General features: G+C 41.9%; 2 protein-coding genes across 6 annotated transcripts in view; one reads left to right on the top strand and one right to left on the bottom strand.

Moving 5' to 3' along the window:
- Positions 1-18382, bottom strand: part of LOC139750835 (metallophosphoesterase MPPED2) — a 378611-nt gene that overhangs the window by 2300 nt on the left and 357929 nt on the right. The gene's annotated exons all lie outside the window — the stretch shown is intronic.
- Gmd (GDP-mannose 4,6 dehydratase) overlaps positions 1-18382 on the top strand; it is a 128179-nt gene that overhangs the window by 33919 nt on the left and 75878 nt on the right. For all 5 annotated transcript variants that reach the window (XM_071665610.1, XM_071665612.1, XM_071665614.1 and 2 more), the window contains one exon: positions 4152-4344. In XM_071665610.1, coding sequence (XP_071521711.1) covers positions 4152-4344 — 193 coding nt within the window. The remainder of the gene's footprint in view (positions 1-4151; positions 4345-18382) is intronic.

Raw genomic sequence — 18382 nt, 5'->3', positions numbered from 1 at the left:
TAAAATATTATGGCTTATTGAACATGATACTTGTATGCTTGATAATGAGAAAGTGGTCATGATGTCAGTGATTTTTACTTATGAACATATTCTTTTATGGTTTAGGGGCAGTTAAGTAGGAAAAAAATAACTTTGAAATGTTCCCTTTTCTACTTGGGCTTATTTCTAATCATGGCATCCAGTGATTGTTTTGAGTGCTCAGGTTTGTTTGGTTTTTAGCTTTTCAGGTTTGCAGGTGAGGTGTTTGAGTAGAGCAGAGGAATTGCTTGCAGAGGCTACTAAATGATACTTTTTCTTATAATCTAGTGTCAGTTAATATTCTAAGGGCATTTGATTAATTTGTTGTATTTGTGTTGATGTTTGTGGTGTAGGGAGTGAATGTTATCTGTATGCCATATGTGATGCTCAGAATAGTGTGTGAAGTTGGAGTGATTAGCTATTCAAGGTGATGGGAGCAGCAGGTTGGATTCCTGTTTGTCCAGGGGGTTTAAATGGTGACTGATGATTTCTGTGGGGATGCAGATATTCTCTTCTGTGTGTTTTTATTCCGATTGTGTAATATAGTGTTGCATGTTTGTTGTTGTTTCTGCTGTGTTAGGTATGTTGTAAGTGGAAAGTCACCTTTTGATAAAACTTTATAATTGTCAGTTGATGGAAAAGAGTAAATTATCTCTCAAAGAACATTTAGTCTCAATGGAATCCATACTTTTCCAACAACTGAGTGTAGTGTATCCTTGAAGTTGTAGCCCCTGAACATTTTCATGAAAGGGGTCTTGGGATAATATGATAAAAATATTTTATATTTTATTTATTTTGCTTTGTTGCTGTCTCCCACGTTAGCGAGGTAGCACAAGGAAACAGACGAAAGAATGGCCTAACCCACCCACATACACATGTATATACATACACGTCTACACACGCAAATATACATACCTGTACATCTCAATGTACACATATATATACACACACAGACATACATATATACACATGTACATAATTCATACTTTCTGCCTTTATTCATTCCCATCGCCACCTCGCCACACATGGAATAACAACCCCCTCCCCCTCATGTGTGCGAGGTAGCGCTAGGAAAAGACAACAAAGGCCCCATTCGTTCACACTCAGTCTCTAGCTGTCATGTAATAATACACCGAAACCACAGCTCCCTTTCCACATCCAGGCCCCACAGAACTTTCCATGGTTTACCCCAGACGCTTCACATGCCCTGGTTCAATCCATTGACAGCACGCCGACCCCGGTATACCACATCGTTCCAGTTCACTCTGTTCCTTGCACGCCTTTCACCCTCCTGCATGTTCAGGCCCCGATCACTCAAAATCTTTTTCACTCCATCTTTCCACCTCCAATTTGGTCTCCCACTTCTCCTCGTTCCCTCCACTTCTGACACATATATCCTCTTGGTCAATCTTTCCTCACTCATTCTCTCCATGTGACCAAACCATTTCAAAACACCCTCTTCTGCTCTCTCAACCACACTCTTTTTATTTCCACACATCTCTCTTACCCTTACATTACTAAATCAAACCACCTCACACCACATATTGTCCTCAAACATCTCATTTCCAGCACGTCCACCCTCCTACGCACAACTCTATCCATAGCCCACGCCTCGCAGCCATACAACATTGTTGGAACCACTATTCCTTCAAACATACCCATTTTTGCTCTCCGAGATAATGTTCTCGACTTTCAAACATTCTTCAAGGCTCCCAGAATTTTCACCCCCTCCCCCACCCTATGATTCACTTCCGCTTCCATGGTTCCATCCGCTGCCAGATCCACTCCCAGATATCTAAAACACTTTACTTCCTCCAGTTTTTCTCCATTCAAACTTACCTCCCTATTGACTTGACCCTCAACCCTACTGTACCTAATAACCTTGCTCTTATTCACATTTACTCTTAACTTTCTTCTTTCACACACTTTACCAAACTCAGTCACCAGCTTCCGCAGTTTTTCACATGAATCAGCCACCAGCGCTGTATCATCAGCGAACAACAACTGACTCACTTCCCAAGCTCTCTCATCCACAATAGACTGCATACTTGCCCCTCTTTCCAAAACTCTTGCATTCACCTCCCTAACAACCCCATCCATAAACAAATTAAGCAACCATGGAGACACCACACACCCCTGCCGCAAACCCACATTCACTGAGAACCAATCACTTTCCTCTCTTCCTACACGTACACATGCCTTACATCCACGATTAAAACTTTTCACTGCTTCTGACAACTTGCCTCCCACACCATATATTCTTAATACCTTCCACAGAGCATCTCTATCAACTCTATCATATGCCTTCTCCAGATCCATAAATGCTACATACAAATCCATTTGCTTTTCTAAGTATTTCTCACATACATTCTTCAAAGCAAACACCTGATCCACACATCCTCTACCACTTCTGAAACCACACTGCTCTTCCCAATCTGATGCTCTGTACATGCCTTCACCCTCTCAATCAATACCCTCCCATATAATTTACCAGGAATACTCAACAAACTTATACCTCTGTAATTTGAGCACTCACTCTTATCCCCTTTGCCTTTGTACAATGGCACTATGCAAGCATTCCGCCAATCCTCAGACCATGAATCATACATACATTAAATAACCTTACCAACCACTCAACAATACAGTCACCCCCTTTTTTAATAAATTCCACTGCAATACCATCCAAACCTGCTGCCTTGCTGGCTTTCATCTTCCGCAACGCTTTTACTACCTCTTCTCTGTTTACCAAATAATTTTCCTTAACCCTCTCACTTTGCACACCACCTTGACCAAAACACCCTATATCTGCCACTCTATCATCAAACACATTCAACAAACCTTCAAAATACTCACTCCATCTCCTTCTCACATCACCACTACTTGTTATCACCTCCCCATTAGCCCCCTTCACTGAAGTTCCCATTTGCTCCCTTGTCTTACGCACTTTATTTACCTCCTTCCAAAACATCTTTTTATTCGCCCTAAAATTTGATGATACTCTCTCACCCCAATTCTCAGTTGCCCTCTTTTTCACCTCTTGCACCTTTCTCTTGACCCTGCCTCTTTCTTTTATACATCTCCCACTCATTTGCATTTTTTCCCTGCAAAAATCGTCCAAATGCCTCTCTCTTCTCTTTCACTAATAATCTTACATCGTTATCCCACCACGCACTACCCTTTGTAATCAACCCATGTACTCTATATACACATACATTGGCTCTTTGCTTGCAACACTACCAGTAATTTTAGGTCCAGAGAATGTAAGTTTCATAAAGCATATTGTTTTGTTTTAATTATATACTGACAGGATTCCTTTTATGGGGCTCCTGCAGTTTCGAGGCTACACTACATTCAGTAGCAGAAAATTATGGGCTCTTTTGGAGTGAGAAGTTCTTCGATGAGATGTAATCGTTTTTGTCCACTGACAATGGTACAAACTTCCTAAAGGTGACTGACTACTCACTGCAATGTAACCACAAGCAAGTGGAGTCCAGCAACACCATATAGTGTATATGATAGGATGTTTAATGTAGCATTATGTAAAATGGTAATGCATTAGTCCTTGGAAGGGTTAGGATAATTTGACTATCAAATTGCTGGTGTTTTTGACTTAGTTTAGGTCTAAAGAAAATGCTATATCATGGTGGAGTGCTTTCCCTAAAGTCTAAAATTAATTATCAATAAATATTTCAGGCTGTTAATGTTTGAACAGTGTCTTGCACCCCTTTTTTTTAAGTTGAACATATATTGTTAGAGTAAGAATGTGGTGTGAAAGTTGAGGGAAACATTTGAATGCCCTGTTTTCTTCTATGGATGAAATCTTTAAATGCAGAAAGAAGTAGTTTTCTAAGGATGTTCAGTTGACAGATTTAACAACTGTAAACTTAGAGTATCCTGCCAACCCTTTCCTATATACTTTTCATACATAGGTTGACAGTAGTATGCACCATCTCATAATGTAATTATTTCAGAAAGACTTCTATTACAATTTTGCCCACAACTTGACTGTGCATCTGTTTCATCTGTCTTTGTATACAGTAAGTTGTTTCATACATTTTAGGCAGGCATACCCATGCCAGATGTATGCCAAACAACTTTGATGTTGGAATTTTGAAAGTATTTTAACATTGCAGGTATCATTTGATTTGGCTGAATATACAGGAAATGTGGATGCTATGGGGACACTGCGCTTACTGGATGCCATTAGAACATGTGGCTTAGATAAGAAAGTAAAATTCTATCAGGCATCAACATCTGAACTATATGGGAAAGTTCAGGAAATTCCACAGAAGGAAACCACTCCATTTTACCCAAGATCACCATATGGTGAGTTTTTTAAGTAGCTTTTCAAAGCATCATAGGTAAGTAAAACATGCTTTCATTATTCCTCAGGGAATGAAATAGTAAACACTATAAACTGTGTGAATATATAAGGAGGGTATGTTCTGATTCTTTTAACTGCTTAGGGTTACACCTTGCCTCTATAAAACTGGGATACATGTATAATAGTGGTGCTATGGAAAGTTGCCAGAGTACTGTAGTCTCATACTAGTAAGAAATTATATATCTATGTATCATACTTAATCGCTGTTTCCTGCATCAGCGAGGTAGTGCCAGGAAACAGATGAAGAATGGACCATCCACTCATATACTCACACACATACACACACACACTCACACACACATATATTATATCTATTTATTATACTTTGTCGCTGTCTCCCGCGTTAGCGAGATAGCGCAAGGAAACAGATGAAAGAATGGCCCAACCCATCCACATACACCTGTGTATACATACATATCCTCACACACACATATACATACCTGTACTTTTTAACCTACACAGACATACACATATACACATGTACATAATTCATACTTGCTGCCTTTATTCATTCCCGCTGCCACCCCGCCACACATGAAATAGCATTCCCCCTCCCCCCATGAGGTAGCGTTTGGAAAGGACAAAAGGCCACATTTGTTCACACTCATTCTCTAGCTGTTATGTATAATGCACTGAAACCACATCTCCCTTTCCACATCCAGGCCCCACAAAACTTTCCATGGTTTGGCCCAGACGCTTCACGTGCCCTAGTTCAATCCATTGACAGCACGACGACCCCGGTATACCACATTGTTCCAATTCACTCTATTCCTTGTGCGCCTTTCACCCTCCTGTATGTTCATGCCCCGATCGCTCAAAATCTTTTTCACTCCATCCTTCCACCTCCAATTTGGTCTCCCACTTCTCCTTGTTCCCTTCATCTCTGACACATATATCCTCTTTGTCAATCTTTCCTCACTCATTCTCTCCATGTGAACAAACCATTTCAATACACCCTCTTCTGCACTCTCAACCACACTCTTTTTATTACCACACATTTCTCTCACCGTTTCATAACTTAATCAAACCACCTCACACCACATATTGTCCTCAAACATCTCATTTCCAACACATCCACCCTCCTCCGCACAACCCTATCTATAGCCCATGCCTCATAACCGTATAACATTGTTGGAACCACTATTCCTTCAGACAAACCCATTTTTGCTGTCCGAGACTCTCGCCTTCCACACATTCTTCAACGCTCTCAGAACCTTCACTTCCTCCCCCACCCTATGACACTTCTGCTTCCATGGTTCCATCTGCTGCTAAGTCCACTCACAGATATCTAAAACACTTCACTTCCTCCAGTTTTTATCCATTCAAACTTACCTCCCAATGAACTTCTCACTCAACCCTACGGAACCTAATAACTTTGCTCTTATTCACATTTACTCTCTACATTCTTCTTTCACAAACTTTACCAAACTCTTTCACATATACATACTGAGTGCAGAATGGAAAAAGGTGAGAACAAAGGATGTAAGGGGAGTGGGGGAGGAATGGGATGTATTTAGGGAAGCAGTGATGGCTTGCGCAAAAGATGCTTGTGGCATGAGAAATGTGGGAGGTGGGCAAATTAGAAAGGGTAGTGAGTGGTGGGATGAAGAAGTAAGATTATTAGTGAAAGAGAAGAGAGAGGCATTTGGACGATCTTTGCAGGGAAATAGTGCAAAGGACTGGGAGATGTATAAAACAAAGAGGTATGAGGTCAAGAGAAAGATGCAAGAGGTGAAAAAGAGGGCAAATGAGAGTTCAGTTGAGAGAGTATCATTAAATTTTAGGGAGAAAAAAAAAAGATGTTTTGGAAGGAGGTAAATAAAGTGCGTAAGACAAGAGAACAAATGGCAACATCGGTGAAGGAGGCTAATGGGGAGGTAATAACAAGTAGTGGTGAAGTGAGAAGGAGAAGGAGTGAATATTTTGAAGGTTTGTTGAATGTATTAGATGATGGAGTGGCAGATATAGGGTGTTTTCGTCGAGGTGGTGTGTGAAGTGAGAGGGTCAGGGAGAATGGTTTGGTAATCAGAGAAGAGGTAGTGAAAGCTTTGTGGAAGATGAAAGCTGGCAAGGCGGCGAGTATGGATGGTATTGTAGTGGAATTTATTCAAAAAGGGGGTGACTGTGTTGTTGACTGGTTGGTGGGGATATTCAGTGTATATATGGCTCATGGTGAAGTACCTGAGGATTGGCTGAATGCATGCATAGTGCCAGTGTACAAAGGCAAAGGGGGTAAAGGTTAGTGTTCAAATTACATTGGTATAAGTTTGTTGAGTAGTCGTGGGAAATTATATGGGAGGGTATTGATTGAGAGGGTCAAGGCATGTACAGAGCATCAGATTGGGGAAGAGCAGTGTGATTTCAGAAGTGGTAAAGAATAAGTGGATCAGGTGTTTGCTTTGAAGAATGTATGTGAGAAATACTTAGAAAAACAAATGGTTTTGTATGTAGCATTTATGGATCTGGAGAAGGCATATAATAGAGTTGCTCTGTGGAAGGTATTAAGAGTATATGGTGTGGGAGGCAAGTTGCTAGAAGCAGTGAGAAGTTTTTATCAAGGATGTAAGGCATGTGTACGAGTAGGAAGAGAAGAAAGTGATTGGTTCCCATGTGAATGTCAGTTTGCGGCAGGGTTGAGTGATGTCAATATGGTTGTTTAATTTGTTTATGGATGAGGTTGTTAGGGAGGTGAATGCAAGAGTTTTGGAGAAAGGGGCAAGTATGCAGTCTGTTGTGGATGAGAGGGCATAGGAAGTGAGTCAGTTGTTGTTCACTGGTTGCTGATTCAGGTGAAAAACTGTAGAAGCCTGTTGACTGAGTTTGGTAGTGTTTGAAAGAAGAAAGCTGAGAGTAAATGTGAATAAGAGCAAGGTTATTAGGTATAGTAGGGTTGACGGACAAGTCAATTGGGAGATAAGTTTGAATGGAGAAAAACTGGAGGAAGTGAAGTGTTTTAGATATCTGGGAGTGAATTTAACAGCAGATGGAAGCATGGAAGCGGAAGTGAGTCACAGGGTGGGGGAGTGGGCAAAGGTTCTGGGAGCATTGACGAATGTGTAGAAGGCGAGAACATTATCTTGGAAAGAAAAAATGGGTATGTTTGAAGGAATAGTGGTTCTAACAATGTCATATGGTTGCGAGGCATTGGTTATAGATAGAGTTGTGCGGAGAGGGTAGATGTGTTGGAAATGAGATGTTTGATGACAATATGTGGTGTGAGGTGGTTTGATCGAGTAGGTAATGAAAGGGTAAGAGAGATGTGTGGTAATAAAAAGTGTCATTGAGAGAGCACAGGAGGGTGTATTGAACTGGTTTGGTCAAATGGAGAGAATGAATGAGGAAAGATTGACCAAGAGGATATATGTGTCGGAGGTGGAGGGAAGGGGGAGAAGTGGGAGACCAAATTGGAGGTAGAAGGATGGAGTGAAAAATATTTTGAGCGATCGGGGTCTGAACATGCAGGAGGATGAAAGGCATGCAAGGAATAGAGTGAATTGGAATGATGTAGTATACCGGGGTCGACGTGCTGTCAATGGAATAAACCAGGGCATGTGAAGCATCTGGGGTAAACCATGGAAAGTTTTGTGGGGCCTGGATGTGGAAAGGGAGCTGTGGTATCGGTGCATTATTACATGACAGCTAGAGACTGAGTGTGGACGAATGTTGCCTTTGTTGTCCTTTCCCAGCGCTACCTTGTGCGCACATGGGGGGATTGGGGGTGTCAATTCATGTGTGGCAGGATGGTGGTGGGAATGGTTGAAGGCAGTATGTATGAATATGTGCATGTGTAGCATGTATGAATATGTGCATGTGTGTACATGTATATGTCTGTTTATGTATATGTATGTATACGTTGAACTGTACAGGTATGTGTATGTGTGTGTGTGTGGGCATTTATGTATATACATGTGTGTTTGGGTGGGTTGGGCCATTCTTTCGTCTGTTTCCTTGCACTACCTTCCTAACATGGGAGACAGCGACAGAGTATAAACAAAAAATAATCATCATATACATACTTATACATACACATACACAGACTTATACATATATACTTATTATTTATCTATTATACTTTGTCGCTGTCTCCCGTGTCAGCGAGGTAGTGCAAGGAAACAGATGAAAGAATGGCCCAATCCACCCACATACACATGTATATACATACATGTCCACACACGCACATATTCATACCTATAAATCTCAACGTATACATATATATACACACAGACATATACATATATACACATGTACATAATTCATACTGTCTGCCCTTGTTCATTCCCTTCGCCACCGTGCCACACATAAAATAACAACCCCCTCCCCCCGCATGTGCACAAGGTAGCGCTAGGAAAAGACAACAAAGGCCACATTCATTGACAGCACGTTGACCCCAGTATACCACATCGTTCCAATTCACTATTCCTTGCACGCCTTTCACCCTCCTGCATGTTCAGGCCCCGATCACTTAAAATCTTTTTCACTGTATCTTTCCACCTCCAATTTGATCTCCCACTTATCCTCGTCCCCTCCACCTCTGACACATATATCCTCTTTGTCAATCTTTCCTCACTCATTCTCTCCATGTGACCAAACCATTTCAAAACACCATCTCATTTCCAGCACATCTACCCTCCTCCGCACCACTCTATCTATAGCCCACACCTTGCAACCAAATAACATTGTTGGAACCACTGTTCCTTCAAACATACCCATTTTTGCCTTCCAATATAACGTTCTCGACTTCCACACATTTTTCAATGCTCCAGAACTTTCGCCCCCTCCTCCACCGTATGATTCACTTCCGCTTCCATGGCTCCATCCCCTGTCAAATCCACTCCCAGATATCTAAAACACTTCACGTCTTCCAGTTTGTTCTTCATTCAAACTTACCTCCCAATTGACTTGACCCTCAACCCTACTGTACCTAATAGACTTCCTCTTATTCACCTTTACTCTCAGCTTTCTTCTTTCACACACTTTACCAAACTCAGTCACCAGCTTCTGCAGTTTCTCACCCGAATCAGCCACCAGCGCTGTATCATAAGCGAACAACAGCTGACTCACTTCCCAAGCTCATTCATCCACAACAGACTGCATACTTACACCTCTTTCCAAAACTCTTGCATTCACCTCCCCAACAAACCCATCCATAAACAAATTAACCAACCATGGAGATATCACACACCCCTGCTGCAAACCAACATTCACTGAGAACCAATCAGTTTCCTCTCTTCCTACACGTACACATGCCTTACATCCTCGATAAAAACTTTTCACTGCTTCTAACTTAAACTTACCTCCAACACCATATATTCTTAATACCTTCCACAGAGCATCTCTACTAACTCCATCATATGCCTTCTCCAGATCCATATATGGTACGTACAAATCCATTTGCTTTTCTAAGTATGTTTCACATATATTTTTCAAAGCAAACACCTGATCCACACATCCTCTACCACTAATGAAACCACACTGCTCTTCCCCAGTCTGATGCTCTGTACATGCCTTCACCCTCTAAATCAATACCCTTCCATATAATTTCCCAGGAATACTCAACAAACTTACACCTCTGTAATTTGAGCACTCACTCTTATCCCCTTTGTCTTTGTACAATGGCACTATGCAAGCATTCAGTCAGTCATCAGGCACCTCACCATAAGTCATACATACATTGAATAACCTTACCAATCAGTCAACAATACAGTCACTCCCATTTTTCATAAATTCCACTGCAATACCACCCAAAGCTACTGCCTTGCCGGATTTCATCTTCCGTAATGCTTTTACTACCTCTTCTCTGTTTACCAAATCATTCTCCCTAACCCTTTCACTTTGCACACCACCTCGACAAAAACAACCTATATCTGCCACTATCATCAAACACATTCAACAAACCTTCAAAATACTCACTCCATCTCCTACTCACATCACCGCTACTTGTTATCTCCTCCCCATTAGCCCCCTTCACTGATGTTCCCATTTGTTCCCTTGTCTTTGCACTTTATTTACCTCCTTCCAAAACATCTTTTCATTCTCCCTAGAATTTGATGATACTCTCTCACCCCAACTCTCATTTGCCCTCTTTTTCGCCTTTTGCACCTTTCTCGACCTCCTGACTCTTTCTTTTATAATCTCCCAGTCAGTTGCATTATTTCCCTGCAAAAATCATCCAGATGCCTCTCTCTTCTCTTTCACTAATAATCTTACTTCTTCATCCCATCACTTTCTAATCTGCCCACCTCCCATGCTTCTTATGCCACAAGCATCTTTTGCACAAGCCATCACTGCTTCCCTAAATACATCCCATTCCTCCCCCACTCCTCTTACGTCCTTTGTTCTCACCTTTTTCCATTCTGTACTCAGTCTCTCCTGGTACCTCCTCACACAAGTCTCCTTACCAAGCTCACTTACTCTCACCACTCTCTTCACCCCAACATTCTCTCTTCTTTTCTGAAAACCTCTACAAATCTTCACCTTCTCCTCCACAAGATAATGATCAGATATCCCTCCAGTTGCACTTCTCAGCACATTAACATCCAAAAGTCTCTCTCGCGCACCTATCAATTAACACGTAATCCAATAATGCTCTCTGGCTGTCTCTCATACTTACATATGTATACTTATGTATATCTCTCTTTTTAAATCAGGGATTCCCTGTCACCAGTCCTTTTTCAGCACATAAATTTACAAGCTCCTCACCATTTCCATTTACAATACTGAACACCCCATGTACACCAGTTATTCCCTCAACTGCCACATTACTCACCTTTGCATTCAAATCACTCATCACTATAACCCGGTCTCGTGCATCAAAACTACTAACACACTCACTCAGCTGCTCCCAAAACACTTGCCTCTCATGGTCTTTCTTCTCATGCCCAGGTGCATATGCACCAATAATCCCCCATCTCTCTCCATCCACTTTCAGTTTTACCCATATCAGTCTAGGGTTTACTTTCTTACACTCTCACATACTCTTATCACTCCTGTTTCATGAGTAGTGCTACTCCTTCCCTTGCTCTTGTCCTTTCACTAACCCCCGACTTTACTCCTAAGACATTCCAAACCACTCTTCCCACTTACCCTTGAGCTTTGTTTCACTCAGAGCCAAAACATTCAGGTTCCTTTCCTCAAACATATAACCTATCTCTCCTTTTATCTCTCATCTTGGTTACATCCACATACATTTTGACACCCCAGTCTGAGCCTTCGAGGAGGATGAGCACTCCCTGCGTGACTCCTTCTGTTTCCCCATTTAGAAAGTTAAAATACAAGGAGGGGAGGGTTGCTAGCCCCCTGCTCCCGACCCCTTTACTCACCTTCTATGACACATGAGGAATGCGTGGGAAGTATTCTTTCTCCCCTATCCCCAGGGATATATACATTTATTTATTTGTTTATTATACTTTGTCGCTGTCTCCCACGTTAGCGAGGTAGTGCAAAGAAACAGACAAAAGTATGGCCCAACCCACCCACATACACATGTATATACATACACGTCCACACACGCACATATACATACCTATACATCTCAACGTATACATATATATACACACACAGACATATACATATATACACATGTACATAATTCATACTGTCTACCCTTATTCATTTCCGTTGCCACCCCACCACACATGAAATGACAACCTCCTCCCCCCGCATGTGCACGAGGTAGCGCTAGGAAAAGACAACAAAGGCCACACTCGTTCACACTCAGTCTCTAGCTGTCATGTATAATGCACCGAAACCACAGCTCCCTTTCCACATCCAACCCCACAAAACTTTCCATGGTTTACCCCAGACGCTTCACATGCCCTGGTTCAATCCATTGACAGCATGTTCACCCCGGTATACCACATCGTTCCAATTCATTCTATTCCTTGCACACCTTTCACCCTCCTGCATGTTCAGGCCCCAATCACTCAAAATCTTTGTCACTCCATCTTTCCACCTCCAATTTGGTCTCCCACTTCTCATTCCCTCCACCTCTGACACATATATATCCTCTTTTTCAATCTTTCCTCACTCATTCTCTCCATGTGACCAAACCATTTCAAAATACCCTCTTCTGCTCTCTCAACCACACTCTTTTTATTACCACACATCTCTCTTACCCTTTCATTACTTACTCGATCAAACCACCTCACACCACATATTGTCCTCAAACATCTCATTTCCAGCACATCCACCCTCCTCTGCACAACTCTATCTATAGGCCACACCTTGCAACCATTCAACATTGTTGGAGCCACTATTCCTTCAAACATACCCATTTTTGCTTTCCGAGATAACATTCTCGACTTACACACATTCTTCAACACTCCCAGAACTCTCACCCCCTCCCCTAACCTATGATTCACTTCCGCTTCCATGGTTCCATCCGCTGCCAAATCCACTCCCTGATATCTAAAACACTTCATTTCCTCCAGTTTTTCTCCATTCAAACTTACCTGCCAATTGATTTGTCCCTCAACCCTACTGTACCTAATATTCTTGCTCTTATTCACATTTACTCTCAGCTTTCTTCTTTCACACACTTTACCAAACTCAGTCACCAGCTTCTGCAGCTTTTCACCCGAATCAGCCACCAGTGCTGTATCATCAGCAAACAACAACTGACTCACTTCCCAAGCTCTCTCATCCACAATAGACTGCATAGTTGCCCCTCTTTCCAAAACTCTTGCATTCACCTCCCTAACAACCCCATCCATAAACAAATAGAACAACCATGGAGATGTCATGCAACCCTGCCGCAAACCAATATTCACTGAGGACTAATCACTTTCCTTTCTTCCTACTCGTACACATGCCTTACATCCTCGATAAAAACTTTTCACTGCTTCTAACAACTTGCCTCCCACACCATATATTCTTAATACCTTCCACAGAGCATCTCTATCAACTCTGTCATATGTCTTCTCCAGATCCATAAATGCTACATACAAATCCATTTGCTTTTCTAAGTATTTGTCACATACTTTCTTCAAAGCAAACACCTGATCCACACATCCTCTACCACTTCTGAAACCACACTGCTCTTCTCCAATCTGATGTTCTTTACATGCCTTCACCCTCTCAGTCAATACCCTCCCATATAATTTCCCAGGAATACTCAACAAACTTATACTTCTGTAATTTGAGCACTCACCTTTATCCCCTTTACCTTTGCACAATGGCACTATGCAAGCATTCTGCCAATCCTCAGGCATCTCACCATGAGCCATTCTATATTCATTTATTTATTATTTTGCTTTGTCGCTGTCTCCCGCGTTAGCGAGGTAGCGCAAGGAAACAGAAGAAAGAATGACCCCAACCCACCCACATACACATGTATATAGATAAACGTCCACACACACAAATATACATACCTATACATCTCAGCGTATACATATATATACATACATAGACATATACATATATACACATGTACATAAAGAGGGCAAATGAGAGTTGGGATGAGAGAGTATCATTAAATTTTAGGGAGAATAAAAAGATGTTTTGGAAGGAGGTAAATAAAGTGTATAAGACAAGGGAACAAATGGGGACTTCAGTGAAGGGGGCAAATGGGGAGGTGATAACAAGTAGTGGTGATGTGAGAAGGGGATGGAGTGAGTATTTTCAAGGTTTGTTGAATGTGTTTAATGATAGAGTGGCAGATATAGGGTGTTTTGGTTGAGGTGGTGTGCAAAGTGAGAGGTTAGGGAAAATGATTTGGTAAACAGGGAAGAGGTAGTAAAAGCTTTGCGGAAGATGAAAGCCGGCAAGGCAGTGGCTTTGGGTGGGATTGCAGTGGAATTTATTAAAAAAAAGGGGGTGACTGTATTGTTGACTGGTTGGTGAGGTTATTTAATGTATGTGAGGTTGTTTAATGTATGTATGATTCATGGTGAGGTGCCTGAGGATTGGCGAAATGCTTGCATAGTGCCATTGTACAAAGGCGAAGGGGACAATGGTGAATGCTCAAATTACAGAGGTATAAGTTTGTTGAGTATTCTTGGGAAATTATATGGGACGGTATTGATTGAGAGGGTGAAGGCATGTACAGAGCATCAGATTGGGGAAGAGCAGTGTGGTTTCAGAAGTGGTAGAGGATGTGTGGATCAGGTGTTTGCTTTGAAGAATGTATGTGAGAAATACTTAGAAAAGCAAATGGATTTGTATGTAGCATTTATGGATCTGGAGAAGGCATATGATAGAGTTGATAGAGATGCTCTGTGGAAGGTATTAAGAATATATGGTGTGGGAGGCAAGTTGTTAGAAGCAGTGAAAAGTTTTTATCGAGGATGTAAGGCATGTGTACGTGTAGGAAGAGAGGAAAGTGATTGGTTCGCAGTGAATGTAGGTTTGCGGCAGGGGTGTGGGATGTCTCTATGGTTGTTTAATTTGTTTATGGATGGGGTTGTTAGGGAGGTCAATACAAGAATTTTGGAAAGAGGGGCAAGTATGCAGTCTGTTGTGGATGAGAGAGCTTGGGAAGTGAATCAGTTGTTGTTCGCTGATGATACAGCGCTGGCGGCTGATTCATGTGAGAAACTGCAGACGCTGGTGACTGATTTTGGAAGAGTGTGTGAAAGAAGAAAGCTGAGAGTAAATGTGAATAAGAGCAAGGTTATTAGGGACAGTAGGGTTGAGGGTCAAGTCAATTGGGAGGTAAGTTTGAATGGAGAAAAACTGGAGGAAGTGAAGTGTTTTAGATATCTGGGAGTGGATTTAACAGCGGATGGAACCATGGAAGCAGAAGTGAATCATAGAGTGGGGGAGGGCACAAAAATTCTGGGAGCCTTGAAGAATATGTGGAAGTCGAGAACATTATCTCGGAAAGCAAAAATGGGTATGTTTGAAGGAATAGTGGTTCCAACAATGTTGTATGGTTGCGAGGCGTGGGCTATGGATAGAGTTGTGCGCAGGAGGGTGGATGTGCTGGATATGAGATGTTTTGAGGACAGTATGTGGTGTGAGGTGGTTTGATCGAGTAAGTAATAATTGGGTAAAAGAGATGTGTGGTAATAAAAAGAGTGTGGTTGAGATAGCAGAAGAGGGTGTTTTGACCAAATTTTTGAAATGGTTTCGTCACATGGAGAGAATGAGTGAGGAAAGATTGACCAAGAGGATATATGTGTCAGAGGTGGAGGGAACGAGTAGAAGTGGGAGACCAAATTGGAGGTGGAAAGATAGAGTGAAAAAGATTTTGAGTGATCGGGGCATGAACATGCAGGAGAGTGAAAGGCGTGCAAGGAATAGAGTGAATTGGAACAATGTGGTATACTGGGGTCAACGTGCTGTCAGTGGATTGAACCAGGGCATGTGAAGCGTCTGGGGTAAGCCATGGAAAGTTCTGTGAGGCCTTTTTCACTCCATCTTTCCTCCTATAATTTGGTCTCCCACTTCTCCTCGTTCCCTCCACCTCTGATACATATATCCTCTTTGTCAATCTTTTCTCACTCATTCTCTCCATGTGACTAAACTATTTCAGAACTCCCTCTTCTGCTCTCTCAACCACACTCTTTTTATTACCACACATCTCTCTTACTCTCTTATTAATTACTTGATCAAACCACCTCACACCACATATTGTCCTGAAACATCTCATTTCTGGCATATCCACCCTCCTCCGCACAACTCTATCTATAGCCCACGCCTCACAACCATACAACATTGTTAGAACCACTATTCCTTCAAATATACCCATTTTTGCTTTCCGAGATAATGTTCTCAACTTCCACACATTCTTCAACACTCCCAGAACTTTCGCCCCCTCCCCCACCCTATGATTCACTTATGCTTCCATGGTTCCATCCGCTGCCAAATCCACTCCCAGATATCTAAAACATTTCACTTCCTCCAGTTTTTCTCCATTCAAACTTACCTCCCAATTGATTTGACCCTCAACCCTACTGTACCTAATAACCTTGCTCTTATTCATATTTACTCTCAGCTTTCTTCTTTCTCACACTTTACCAAACTCAGTCACCAGCTTCTGCAGTTTCTCACATGAATCAGCCACCAGCACTGTATCATCAGCGAATAACAACTGACTCACTACACAAGCTCTCCCATCCACAGCAGACTGCATACTTGCCCCTCTTTCCAAAACTCTTGCATTCACCTCCCTAACAACCCCATCCATAAACAAATTAAACAACCATGGAGACATCACACACCCCTGCTGCAAACCTACATTCACTGAGAACCAATCAGTTTTCTTTCTTCCTACACATACACATGCCTTACATCCTCGATAAAAACTTTTCACTGCTTCTAACAACTTGCCTCCCACACCATATATTCTTAATACCTTCCACAGAGCATCTCTATCAGCTCTATCATATGCCTTCTCCTGATCCATAAATGCTACATACAAATCCATTTGCTTTTCTAAGTATTTCTCACATACATTTTTCAAAGCAAACACCTGATCCACACATCCTCTACCACTTCTGAAACCACACTGCTCTTCCCCAATCTGATGCTCCGTTCATGCCTTCACCCTCTCAATCAATACGCTCCCATATAATTTCCCAGGAATACTCAACAAACTTATTCCTCTGTAATTTGAGCACTCGCTTTTATCCCCTTTGCCTTTGTACAATGGCACTATGCAAGCATTCTGCCAATCCTCAGGCACCTCACCATGAGTCATACATACATTAAATAACCTTACCAACCACTCAACAATACAGTCACCCCCATTTTTAATAAATTCCACTGCAATACCATCCAAACCCGCTGCCTTGCCGGCTTTCATCTTCCACAAAGCTTTTACTACCTCTTCTCCGTTTACCAATTCATTTTCCTTAACCCTCTTACTTTGCACACCACCTCAACCAAAACACCCTATATCTGCCACTATCATCAAACACATTCAACAAACCTTGAAAATACTCACTCCATCTCCTTCTCACATCACCACTACTTGTTACCACCTCCCCATTAGCCCCCTTCACTGAAGTTCCCATGTGTTCCCTTGTCTTATGCACTTTATATACCTCTTTCTAAAACATATTTTTATTCTCCCTAAAATTCAATGATACTCTCTCACCCCAACTCTCATTTGCCCTGTTTTTCACCTCTTGCACCTTTCTCTTGACCTCCTGCCTCTTTTATACATCTCCCAGTCATTTGCATCATTTCCCTGCAAAAATCGTCCAATGCCTCTCTCTTCTCTTTAACTAACAATCTTACTTCTTCTTCCCACCACTCACTACCCTTTCTAATTTGCCTACATCCCACGCTTCTCATGCCACAAGCATCTTTTGCACAAGCCATCACTGCTTCCCTGAATACATTCCATTTCTCCCCCACTTCCCTTACATCCTTTGTTCTCACCTTTTTCCATTCTGTACTCAGTCTCTCCTGGTACTTCCTCACACAAGTTTCCTTCCCAAGCTCACTTACTCTCACCACTCTCTTCACCCCAACATTATCCCTTTTTTTCTGAAAACCTCTACATATCTTCACCTTTGCCTCCACAAGATAATGATCAGACATCCCTCCAGTTGCACCTCTCAGCACATTAACATCCAAAAGTCTCTCTTTCGTGTGCCTATCAATTAACATGTAATCCAATAACGCTCTCTGGCCATCTCCCCTACTTACATGCGTATACTTATGTATATCTCTCTTTTTAAACCAGGTATGCCCAATCACCAGTCCTTTTTCAGCACATAAATCTACAAGCTCTTCACCATTTCCATTTACAACACTGAACACCCCATGTATATCAATTATTCCCTCAACTGCCACATTACTCACCTTTGCATTCAAATCACCCATCACTATGACTCGGTCTCGTGCATCAAAATTACTAACACACTCACTCAGCTGCTCCCAAAACACTTGCCTCTCATGATCTTTCTTCTCATGCCCAGGTGCATGTGCGCCAATAATCACCCATCTCTCTCCGTCCACTTTCAGTTTTACCCATATCAATGTAGAGTTTACTTTCTTACACTCCATCACATACTCCCACCACTCCTGTTT

Source organism: Panulirus ornatus, chromosome 10, assembly GCF_036320965.1.
Source record: "Panulirus ornatus isolate Po-2019 chromosome 10, ASM3632096v1, whole genome shotgun sequence".
In the NCBI taxonomy this organism is placed as follows: domain Eukaryota; kingdom Metazoa; phylum Arthropoda; class Malacostraca; order Decapoda; family Palinuridae; genus Panulirus; species Panulirus ornatus.
Note: the sequence above shows the minus strand (reverse complement) of the source record. Positions and strands in the feature narration are given on the sequence as shown.